At 27.8% G+C, this 13,079-nt stretch overlaps 1 protein-coding gene across 1 annotated transcript in view; it reads left to right on the forward strand.

Moving 5' to 3' along the window:
* Nucleotides 1–1,545: 1,545 nt before the first annotated feature.
* The window catches only part of LOC105362022 (atrial natriuretic peptide receptor 1), a 149,200-nt gene continuing 137,666 nt past the window's right edge, over nucleotides 1,546–13,079 (forward strand). The window contains exon 1 of the mRNA XM_011499347.1: nucleotides 1,546–1,840. Within this exon, the coding sequence (XP_011497649.1) occupies nucleotides 1,546–1,840 (295 nt within the window). The remainder of the gene's footprint in view (nucleotides 1,841–13,079) is intronic.

A 13,079-nucleotide genomic window follows, 5' to 3' on the forward strand; every position in this document is an offset into this window, starting at 1 on the left:
AAAACTATTATTTTTCTTATACATTCCCGTTTATGTTCGAAACAATGTTAATATTGGGAGAATATTTTAAAATAATGAAGCTAGGAAGTAGGTAATTTATATAAAGAATCTAGTATAAAATTTTCAAAAAGGTTTCCTATACTTTACAGATTTTGCAAAAAAATCTTTATTTATTTCCAGCACATGAGATCGTATTTATAGATTGGTAGCGATGGAAATACATTAAGAGTTGGGACTTCACTTTCAATTTACGAGCGTTTACTTTTCTACTTCCACCTAATCAGCTACTGCGTAAAATTATGACCAAAGTGAAATTGGTATTTGCCAAAAGATATAGCGTACACATCGATGAAATTCATATTTACTACTGTACGTTCAATAATAGAATGGGCAAATGCAAAAAAGTTGAGAGAGAAAAATTAATCTGTCAAAATCGACAAATAATCACTCAATACGTAATAACAATAACAACGATAATAATAATAACAACAACAACAACAACAACAACAACAACAACAACAACAACAACAACAACAACAACAACAACAACAACAACAACAACAACAACAACAACAACAACAACAACAACAACAACAACAACAACAACAACAACAACAACAACAACAACAACAACAGACACAACGTACGTGCATTGATACGCACGTTGATCTTTCAAAAAATTTTTCTTTCTTTAATTTTTTAAAAATATTTTTATTACAACTAATTGTTGTAATAATCTGTAAAATTATTGTAATTAAAATTCTAATTAAAAGCTGTTAAAATGTTGAAACGAGTTTATCGCGTCTTTCTATGTAATCGCTTCGTGATATTTTACAATCGATATTCTACGTAAATATACAAGTAAAGTTAATCACAGGAGTTTGGGAAATATTTTTCTCTCCAAATGACATTTCGAGGGAATTCAGTTTCTGGAATTTAACGGAAAGTAAACTCGTCAAGAATATTGGTTCAAAGCTTTCATAAGTCACATCGTGAAATTTAACATAGAGAATAAAAAGGTGAAATTCAGCTCCTTTGAAATTCGTCGCAACTAGTGCTTTATCAATGGCTCATGAACTATAATAAAATCATCGTAAAAAATAAAAAGAAAAAAAGAAAACTCGAATACGTACGGTCCGGAGAAAGTCCATAATTCACAATGTAAAAGATAAAAGCCAGTAAGTCAGAATATTTTGTTAATCACTGGGCGTCGCATTAATATCCTATGATATATCGTTGCCTCCGCTGCTCTATTCTGCTTATCGTCTACCTTTTTCCACAACAATCCCTCGCCACCGTCCTATTCTCGACGAAAGATACTCGTTAAAATAACAACACAGCTTCTAAGCCGCAGTAATTCAATCTCTGACATTTTGAATCAAATGTTATTAGTGTATGGGAATCCAGACCAGTTGCATAACCCCTTCATGTCGAGTTTACTATCGACCCCGTAAATCCTGCCATCCTCCCCCAAAGCACTTTTCTCGGCAAACGAGCATCTAACGATCATCAACTTCTCGCAGGATATCGAGGAGCAGCAGGGTGATGGGGGCGTTGGGCGCGTGCAGCCTCCTCATGCTGACGAGCTTGGCCGCGGGTCTGAGCTTCGGCATCCGGCAGAGGAGTGTCGTGAAATTGGCTGTGATAGCGCCCGCGGATCCCCACCACGAGCAGAGCCTCCCACGACTGCTGCCCGCCGTCCTTATGGCCGTGAGGGCGGTGAGCGCCCCGAGGGGTCCCCTACCCGGATGGAGCATCAAGGTCGAGCACCGGGACTCGCAGTGCTCGAGTACCTACGGGCCGCTAGCCGCATTCGACTTCTACATAAACAGGACCGCAGGTTAAGACCTTTCACATTCTAGGCCTATCGAGATTTTATTGCGCCGATCGATTATATCGTTGGCTTTGTTGCGAATCGCCCGAGGAGACGATCCTACTGTTGCGTGCACCGTAATATCGATCGATAACATGCGCTCTCTGTCCTTCCTTCCTTTCATTCAAGATATCAGATTGCATTCAAGTACGGGCGGTTTGGGCGATGGTTTAATTTTTATTACTTGGCGACAGTTATCGATTAGCGGATGATATTCTCTCGGACGTTATTTACCCGAGTTTCGCATCATTTGGATTTCAATGGAATCGGAAATATTTGACGAGCGACCGAGTGCTGACATGGAACATATGAATGTAAATGTAAAATATTTCTTTCGCTAAACAGACGGCGAACAGATATATATCGCATAAGATTTACATAAAAACATACTGTTTAACGATACATTATTAGGCAACTACATGATAATTATATTTATCCTGGTAAAATTATCTGAAATTATGATCTAACGGTACATGTTAAATTACAAACGTCAATTTCATTTTATTATAAATGTATCTACTGTATATCGATAATAAATTAATGCAATACTCGCAGTTTCAAATTAGTTAATAATTTTGATTTTAGTGTTGAGAAAAAAAAAATATCTCGCTTACGTTAGCTTATGATATTTCATTTTCCCCCTTTTAAACATATTCCATCTTTACATATATATTTATTTTTATTTACTAGAGTATTTACAAATTATCAATGCAGTTAGAGTAATAAAGTTATAATTGATGTAGCGAAATTGGTTATATTTTTCATCGTATATAATTTCAAGAAAACCGAGATCAATTTTGTTTAAATTTTTTTTTTTTTTTTTTTTTTTTTTTTTCATTATGAATGATAACTTTTTCTCTATTTATATTAGTTATCCACTAATATTCTACGCTCTTTTATCATATAATATTGAACGTTATTTTAATCGACTTCAATGACGAAATTATTCAATACGTACTTTTTTTTTTAAATACATAGACACGTAAAAGAATTTTTTACTTTTATTTCGATTATAAATATTCTATAATAAAGTGATAGTATAGAACCTTTATTTATTTTAGTTTATCATTTATACTTGCGCAGTAGTTAACTTTTTCAGTTAATTCTTTAATTGTTAGAGAAATTGCGGAATAATGAATATTTCCTTATGGAATTATATATAAAGTGCTACTCATCTATTATATATATATATATATAGAATTAAAGAAAAATGTTCCCATATTATTAAGCATATCAATTAATTATTAGTGTAAAGTTTAGGTAATAACCGTAGTGCAAATTGATACATCTTAGTTATGAAATAACTTAAGAACTACGTAATTCAACCTGAAATCCATATATCGAAAAGCCATAATACCGAGCCGTGAAATTTCCTTCAAGAGGAAGTACAAGTTGCTTCAGATACATTAATAATAAAATAATTAAGTGCTACGATAAATTAAATAACAATTAAATACATTCTACAGTACATTGATTTAATGACATTAATTTAGTTGATATTTAGCTATTAAATGCAACAAATAGCGGTAATTCAAGGAAAGAAATGAGCACTTTAGGTAAATCATAATGATGATTAATGTTTCAATATCCATAGTTTTTGTTCTAAAAAATCTTCGATTCTATATGTGTATGACGATAATAAATTAAAATAATGAATTACGACTGCAATTGTGAACATGAACATGATTATAATATATTATGGATTTAAAAGTATACGTATAAGATATAGATGTAAAACTATTGAAAAATATGGCTTTTCTTAAAAATTCAAGTGTTATAAATGTAAATGACAAATTGTTAGTGCAAAGCGCTGCGAAAAAAGGTTTTTACATAGATGTATGATTTAATTAATAACCGATCGTTTGCACTATTTTATTATCCTTTATTAGCTTCATTCAACCGTTTTTGTTGAGAGATCGAAAGAACGACGATTTATTGAACATTGGTATCATATAATTCATAATAAACTATAAATTAAACATTATTAATCCAATGTATATAATGAATTTATCTTACAATTTAACTTATTAATCTGTCCATATCACATTATTGTCTACAGTATTTCACAATTTTTGTCAACCTTTTAAGAAGAAAAGACACTCAACAGTAACAAATATCTTGCATCTATTCATTGATGCATATTCGGTGCATCAATAAAATTACAATTTTTTGTTTTGTAAACTGTTGGATTGTTCGTTCCTTTATGTTTCGCTTTATTTCTTCTTTTTTTTTCTTTTTAATTACGTATGTAACATATGACATAAGAGCCCGATTTGTCGTCCCGCTTGTGGTGCTGAATAATGGAATGCGTACAGCGTCGCGGCATCGCCGGTTTCGAAGATAATCTCATCACTCTGTTCGCGCACTCAATTTTTTATACGCATACATATAAATTCAAATTGAGTCCTATACGTACGATTTATCAAGAATTACGGGGGCAATTAATTCGCGACGGGCCGTGTAATTAATATTGCAGGCGGTTGCCGTTGAAGTTCGTTATGGACGTCGCGCGCGGTATCTGACGTATTCCTTTTGGCTTTAATGCGCCGCGAAAGAATGCGGTTTGTGTATGTCTTATGTGTATGTACGGCAAAAGGGGAGATGGATAGGAGTGGATTATTGAGAGGCAAGTGCGAGAGTGTGGCTGCCAAAAGGAAGAGGATAGCGATAAATGGAGATAATAGAAACGATGAGGGTATAATAGTAATTGGCCGGGCGAATGGCGATAAACATGTAGGCCGGGGGGAGGAGGGGGGGGGGGGGGGGGCGATAAAAAGATTGGGATTTTATATATTGAATTTTCTGCGTTATTATGTTGAATTTAATGGCAATGCGAATATCAAGTATAATACAAGTGGGCATCGCTGTTTCTCTTTATTCCTGAAAATGGTTCAACAAATCTACATTTTCCCACATAAAAAAGCTATGCTCGATTTATTTCTTCAACTTCAAAGAGATTTAAGTAATGTATGGGTTGAATATCGTGCTCGTACTATTCAAAGTTACGTATTACGCTTAATGTAAAGATATTTCTATACAAACTCTGTTGTCAGCCCTTTATATTTAGTTTTTTATTCCATAAATGGGCCGAAGGAGTTTGTTAATTTTTTAATTCTGTATTACCGAGAATTATTAAATGAACTGTAAAAGTGTTTTGCGCTCCTTTAATTGCCGGTTAATGTTAATACCGTTGATTAATGGCGCGCATAACATTTGCTCAGCTTAACAAATTTATTCGAAGGTTTGTTAAATTATTCAAACGTAGTAAGTTATCCTTTGGTTGCTTTTTTTTTTCTTCTTTAGCGTATAAAGTACGAGATATGTAGCTCAGCGTGTAATTTTGTACGTGAACTATGACTTTGAATATACTTTACGATGAGATGGGATTATTCGAGTTTGTAAGCAATTTATGCATTAAAAAACTACTAAATGTCCTCTAAAATTACAGCTCCCGCAGGGAATTACAAATTTTATACAATGGCAAAATAAAGAAAGAAAAGAAGCCCATTGCATAAGATGTTAAAGTAGCAGTAAAGAGGCTTACGCGCGAATAAAACGTCTTTGGGAGAGAAATTGAAAAGGCGAATCTTGATTATGAGGCGGAGTAAAGAAAGTCACTATTTTTGCGGACTTGATGTCATCGAAGAGTGCAGCTGCTGCATGCAGTTCGTTTACTTTCTCAATTGTAGTCAAATCCTACGCGACGACGGCTCCTTAAATGCTCGTATTTTAGCTCGTCCGGTTAATTAGTACGGAGCACACAATTCGTCTCTATATACGAGAGAATTGCCTGTAAGTGTACGTGTGCGCGCGCTTTCAGTCAGTTATTGAACTCTCGTGGCGCTCTTTTTCCTCATTTGAGCGCGAAATCATAAATGTACATTCGAAGTGGGTATCGTTGAATATAATAATCTTTTTTAAGTACGAATGTAATTAGCATATATCCGAATGAAGTTGTATGAATAATTGTCCAAAATTTTTTTTTTTTTTTTTTTTTTCGAGAATACCGATTAAGTGAATATATTGTTTTTCTGTATATTCGTATTGAAATTATCCGTTGAAAAACTAGGGCTTTAGAACATTTTATTTATACAATTAATAATATGTAATGAGCAATCAATATATGCAAATAATATTTCCGCAAAAGTGTCAAATTAATGGGATATGTAAAATTATACACATTACACTTATTTCATAAAATATGAATTTACGATACTTATTTAAATCCATAATTATGTATAGATTAAGTAACAAGTACACGATTAAAGATTTTTTCAAGGTTTCTTTCTATTTATCGTACTCGCGCTAATGATGTGTATCCTGATATTAATGGGTAAAAACCTTTTAGAGAGAAATATAAATAAATAGGCCCGCAAGAAATATAATCGCATTTATTATATTTTCAAATCTATGCTGATTGTAGGAAAATATGGGAGAATAATGAATATATATGTGGATATGTGATATTTAGTATTTGAAAATTCGTTCAGTTTCAACCATTAGTTCTGTAAATCTTGGCGATTTTCCAAATAACTTGGGCAATAAATTTAATATAATTTACAGAAATTTTCATATGTTCAATGATAAAAATAACATTGGGTTAACTAAAATTAAGGTACGAGATAAGTTTTAAAAACATGTGCATGTAAGACCTTTTCATCATACAGTTTTAATCTTTCAAAAGACCATTTTCAAAATATAATTTTGAATAGTGATTTATAATAATAAAGTATTACAAACTTATTAATTTAATAAAGACTAATTAACAAAATATATCGTGGCACTTTTACGGTACGTAATTGAATAAATGATAAAACTTAAATTTTCTCCATTTATTCACGAGCCAGTCTAACTTATTGGCAATTTATGCAATAATTTTCTTTTTTTCATTATTAAAGGTCGAGCTTGCAATTTCATTTGACATGATACTATAATTTTTATGAAATGCTTGAGCGATTTGTAGCTGTTGAAGCTTGAAAATAATTCTATTTAAAACCATATTAAAGTCCATTTGAAAGAGAGAAAGTATCTCTTATGTATTTGTTTCGATTATATATTTAAAATTTTATACATTTATATTAATTTTCCACTTTATTTTAAAATTAATATTAAAATAGGAGTGAAAATCAATATTTGATAGACGAATCTCACTAATTTTTAAAGAAATGCTATATGCTCATTTTTTTTGCATTTTAATTGACAATTCTAATTTTAATAGAAATTGTAGTCTTTTTTTTAATGTAATTAATATAGATGAAATTGTAAAGATAAATATAATTAGTCTCTCGTAAAAAAATATCATACTCTATTTCTATTAAAAATCAAAATGAAATAAAAGAAGCCTGAAAACATTTATGATGGAGAGTCTATGAGATATTAATTCTTGATTTTTTGTCTTCAGCTCTGAGATATCCAGAAAAGGGAAGAAAGCTGTATTTAATCTTATAAATAATCTCATCTATTAACGATCATTCTGATTTTCCTTCTCTCGAACGATCTTTTTTGTAAATATCGTTAGTCACTTATTTAAATAAACGAATATAAGAAATAATTTCCTTTAAATATCATAATAAAATTATTTAAATGAGAATTGCTAATATTTTTATATATTGCAAATGCGCTTTAAAATTTGTAATTTATATTGGCAAAAATTATGAAAGAACTTGAGTTATTATTTAATTTAATAGCAGCTATATAATAGTTCTTTGTTGATTTTTTTTTCTTTTTCTTTTTTTTTTTTTATATAGTTTTGTGCACAAGATTAAACTGAAAAAATTCAACCCATCATACGACTCAAATGCATCAGTTTATTATTCAAAGTACGCCATTATATCAATTATGTGTAAGTATATCGAGGCTCTGAAAGTAAAATGATGTATTTATTCTCAAGAGCTAATATACCGATTTTTCTTTTATCTCTTTAACTAACTTCCCAACTCGTGATGTTCAAGGCTTAGCTTATAGGTGTTGAGATGATCTATCGTTGTCTTGTTAAATAGAGAGTAAACTTTGAAGAAGAATTGAGTGCTGTCGCTCAACAGATATGATAATATTGGTATTTGCATACGTGTATTAATCTTTTAAGATATCATTCATAGTAAAATTTACTGTTATGATTATGAAAACTTCAAAATTTATTTATTTAGTTTGTTTATGCGTGCTGGAGGCCATAGTTGTATGCGTGCATATTGATTTGGTTAAAATGATATTCATTTTAGAATTTAGAAAGATCCTTTACATATGATATTAATTCGATACTATTTTCAAAGTTTCTTTTATCATTTATTTGAAGACAATGACTAATAATAACACGATATTTCCATTAATTTTTGGTAAATATTATGATGGGTTAAAATATTTAAGCAATGAAAATAATTGCATAACATTCACGATAAAATCTATTTTCATTATAAATAATATTCATCAATGGATATAAATAATACTTACATATATCATTCTAATTAGTTGCGATTGTTGTTCACTAAGATCCAGTAAATTGTCTTAAAATTATTCTTTTATGAATAATTTGATCTGTCAATTAAACAGTGCAGCATGAATAACATTTGACTCGATTCATACAAATTTATAAAATTCAACATTTTTATTTACTTAGTTTTAGAATAAAGTTATGCAGACATTCTAAGTTACAAGTAGCAATTTAATTAATTTAAAGTTAAAAATTCTTTTTCGTTATTAAAAACGTTAGATAAACAGTCAAAAAGTTTTTGTAAATAAATCGTAGTATATTTAATAAATTCATAAATAAAGATCCCATAAAATTCTATTCGAATATGCAGTTAATATTAATTATTTACTCATTTGATTCAATGTATAAAAAATGTTAATAACATTATAAACATAATAGAGATAATATTAACTAAACATAGTAGAGGCAATATATTTCACTAAGTACATATGTACATATGTACATATTTGTATTTCTTGTTTAATATCTGATACTTTCTCAATTAAGTAATGTGTATCGACTTCAACATGCTTTTACGGCAAATTATTGACATATTATGATTTTACTCTCACTATTAATCATAATATAGTTCTGAATCTTAAAAGTTAATATACATAATTTAATTATTAGATTAAATAGCGACTATATATTTACACTTATTGCTTATATATTATGTGTTTCATCATACTTCCTACATCCTACATGATTTTATTATTTTATTATTCTAATATAATAGTACAGATAAATTTAATATGATTACAATGTTCAATAAAACAATAACAAAAGAATAACTAATTAATTTACTCATATATCTGCTTGATATTATATATTAAGCAAATAAGAAAATTTATTAAATATATAACGATTATTTTACTTATTTACTTCTAGTATTTATAAAAAATTATTTATAATATAATTAAGTCTGGACGATTGCTGTTACAGAAAAATTTATATTCTTAATAAAAAATTAATTTTCTTATTAATTAATTAATTAATTAATTAAATAATTTTCATACTGAGATTATTGATGTTGAAATTTTTTGAATTTTTCGACGACTTTATTTATACGATAATTTTACCTTAATTGTGTACAATTTAGTTGCAAGAAAAAAATTTGGACATCAAAATAAAAGATAAGCTTGAATCTACCGGCATACGTGCGCATATTAAGTGCGCAATTACTGAATGGAATTATAATTTGGCATGGTTTCTGAACGACGAATTTATTACTTTTAGCAACATTTAGCAGAATTAATATCCAATTTATCATTTAAATATAAAATCTATAATTCGTGGCGATATTCAGTTTCTAGTTCAAATAATGTAGACTCGATTGTATATTAAAGGCATGGAAATTTTCTGTAATACTAAGATGTTGGAAGTTATTTATCGAAAGATTTTTTATAATAGAAATATTTAGAGAATACATTCTCTATTGTATAAATAAAGATATATAAATAAAGATTGTATAAATAAATATAAATAAAATTCTATATTGTATAAAATAATTGCTTATCAGGATAAATGTATAAAAATGAGTTTTAAAATTTGTAATTTCGAAAATGTGCAAAAGAAGTTTAGAAAAAATATTTTACGATCGAACTTGAAATTATTGCCGAATAACATTTAGCTGCTAATTACTATTATTATTAATTTATATACCGACGTTCATTATTAATGTTATACAATTTTCAACATCATAATTGATTTATTATTGATAATTGTTAAAAGTTAATCTATCTCATTTCGTTAAACTACGAGTTCATAATTTACTTATTTTGGTAAAAATAAGTATAGGAAAAATCAGGATTTGCGAAAAATCGATTGAGTCAGTAATGAGTTTCTTTGTAATTATAATAAAGTTAAGTAGTCAATTGTCTTGCTAGACTGGCTTTTTATCATTTGTTGGAATATTTATTCCGTTAATATTGCCAATGTCTCATATTACTTTTTTACACTTAGAATAAAACTGAAGGAATATTCTTCTAAAATTTTGCGTTGGTCTTGTGCAAGCAATATTGTTTATATTATGGATATATTGACAATATTTTTGAATCTAGTGTAAATTATTAAATCTAGGGAATTAGAACTATTTTAGGAATTGGTGCAGTCATAAATAACATTTAATTCATGCGCACGCAAAATTTTAAGTGTCTCATGGGTTAAAGTAAAACTTACAAATGAAACTTGAAATGTCTAAGTTCTTTATGGGATTGTAGGAAATTTTGCAAATGTATGTAATTAGTATCATAAATAAAATCTTTCGTTCAAATTCGATACTACGACAAAAAGAAAACTATCTATATTAAGTGAAAGTGGCATTATGTAATTTCTTTTATTAATTTTATGTCGATTAAACAAATTAGAGTAAACATGAAAGAGTTTTCGATTAGAATAGTAAAAAAAAAAAATAAATAAATAAAAAATTAATTTCTATAGAATAGATAAAATTTATCTTAATAGTTCAGTTAATAATGCGCTAAAATATCATATAATTATGTTAGTTGGTTATAAATGTAGATATATTACATACGTTTTATGCACTGGAAATACTAGTTTCTTAGTAAACAAACTAAACTTTGTTTAAATTATCAATCACCATCAAAGAAAGACAGAGCTAATTATTCTTTTTGTATTCTATTAAGGATAATATTTTCGACTTGACGATTTTTTTATTTAAAGTTTCGTTAAATTAATTTGTTATAAAAATTTTCTAATCTTAATATAAATATTTTAATATATTTAGTTGCAAATTTATTAGAAAAGGGACTAATAATATCTGAAGTCTGTAAAATCTTTAAGTTAAAATGATTCTAAAACATGATTTTTAAATATTTTGATAATTGAATTGAATTTTCACATATATTTAATTCGCTTTAATTATTATTTATGTACAGCGGTTCAAATTTAGTTAATAACTGAAATTTGAATTAATAACAATTAAAATTTAGTTATATTGCGTATTACAGCTTTCATAATAATAGACATTTATAATTGATAAATCTATGTATAATTTATAAAAAGAAAAAACTTTTAAATTTTTGTTCATAAATAATTTCATGATAATGGAGTAAAGAAAATAATGTCAACATTATATTAATAGTAGTTTTATTAAATTAACAATTGACATTGTTTATATACTATTTTGCAATGTAGTAGTATGCCATAAAAATAATCACGATAATGAAGTACATTATTTAAATACTATTTTAAATACTAGTTTGGTCATAATTATATTATTTAAAATATCGATATAATGCTTTTATTATTAATTTCATTATTTTTGGTAATTATTTTTACAGTAGCTCAATTATTCTGATTCACATATATAACTGAATCAAAAACAAGACGATGATTACTCTAACTGGTGACTTTTTAACTGTACTGTTGCTCATACAAAGCTCTTATTACATTAAAACGTTAAGCAAGTAAGAAAGAAGACATATAGTTTAAAATGCATTAATATTTACGACTCGCTTTAACCAAATTTTCCAATTGATTTATCGTGTTTAAAGTAATTGACGTACAATGTGTTCTTATATAATAGTCCCTTATAACCAAGCAGAAGTATTATAATATCAATAAAATTAATTTTAATAATAGTTGCGATATTGCATTAAGTGATATAATTTTTATAACATAATATCATCATATTTAAAGACTATTTTATTGCAGTCAAAGTGCACGGTGATATGTGTCTTATCTTATAATTAACTTTGTAAAAACGAAGCAGATTTCTTTTAAATATATAATTATGAGAAAATTAAAAGCTATCATATTTACATTGATAATTATTACTAGATTTCATATCTAGAGATTTATTGCAAGAAAACTTGCTATATCCCTGTTTTCGAAATTTTCTGTCGATTTTTCCACATAATTTATAAGCCGCATCTTTCGCTTGCTTCCATCTTTTTGCTTTTATCAATTTTTGCTTTCCAAAATATTAATATATTATAATATAATGTAAAATAAGCGTAATATTTATTTAAAATAGAAATTAGTTTGCCACATAAATTTCTTAATAATTAATTGTTTTTCAATTTACTATATCATATTAGTTTGAGAAGCTCAGCTAATGTTATCAAAAATATATTATCAAAACTCTACTTCGATTCACTGAAAATTCAAAAGTTACAGTATGAATACTAATAACAATAAATCGTTGTAAGTTTAATTAAAAATATTTAAATTGAAATACTTTTGTTGTTGGTATTTTCTAAGATCTCTATTAGTTTTGAAAATATTAATTATAAGATTTTCTATAAACATACAAATAAATGTAAATAGAAAAAAATGTGAGATTTTGCCTTTACAATTATTGTGCTAATAACTTTTTAACAATACTCATTATAATTTATTTTAAATTTATAATAAAAAATGTTATCAATCAATTAAATGTTTACAGTGTTATTAATAAATAGTAAAGTTTTCTGATTTATCTATCGAAGAAAGACATAGTAAGGGGGAGAGAGAGAGAGAGAGAGGACGATTCTTTCATGAAATGTTCTAGATAGATAAAATAATATGAACTTTGTCAGAAATCTGTTGAAGCAATAAGTTTTAAAATCACTTAAAGCTGAATTAAATATCGTTGGACTCGCTAGTGTTAAGAAGTCTTATGTAGTAAATCGTAAAGTGTATATAATGAGTCTTAAAGTTTCTTACGAAAACTTTGTGACTGTTCCATCAAATAGTTAAAAATGAACAGGAGATCTCAGTAAACGAGGATTAACAAAT

Source organism: Ceratosolen solmsi, unplaced genomic scaffold (assembly GCF_000503995.2).
Source record: "Ceratosolen solmsi marchali unplaced genomic scaffold, CerSol_1.0 scaffold2, whole genome shotgun sequence".
Lineage (NCBI taxonomy): Eukaryota > Metazoa > Arthropoda > Insecta > Hymenoptera > Agaonidae > Ceratosolen > Ceratosolen solmsi.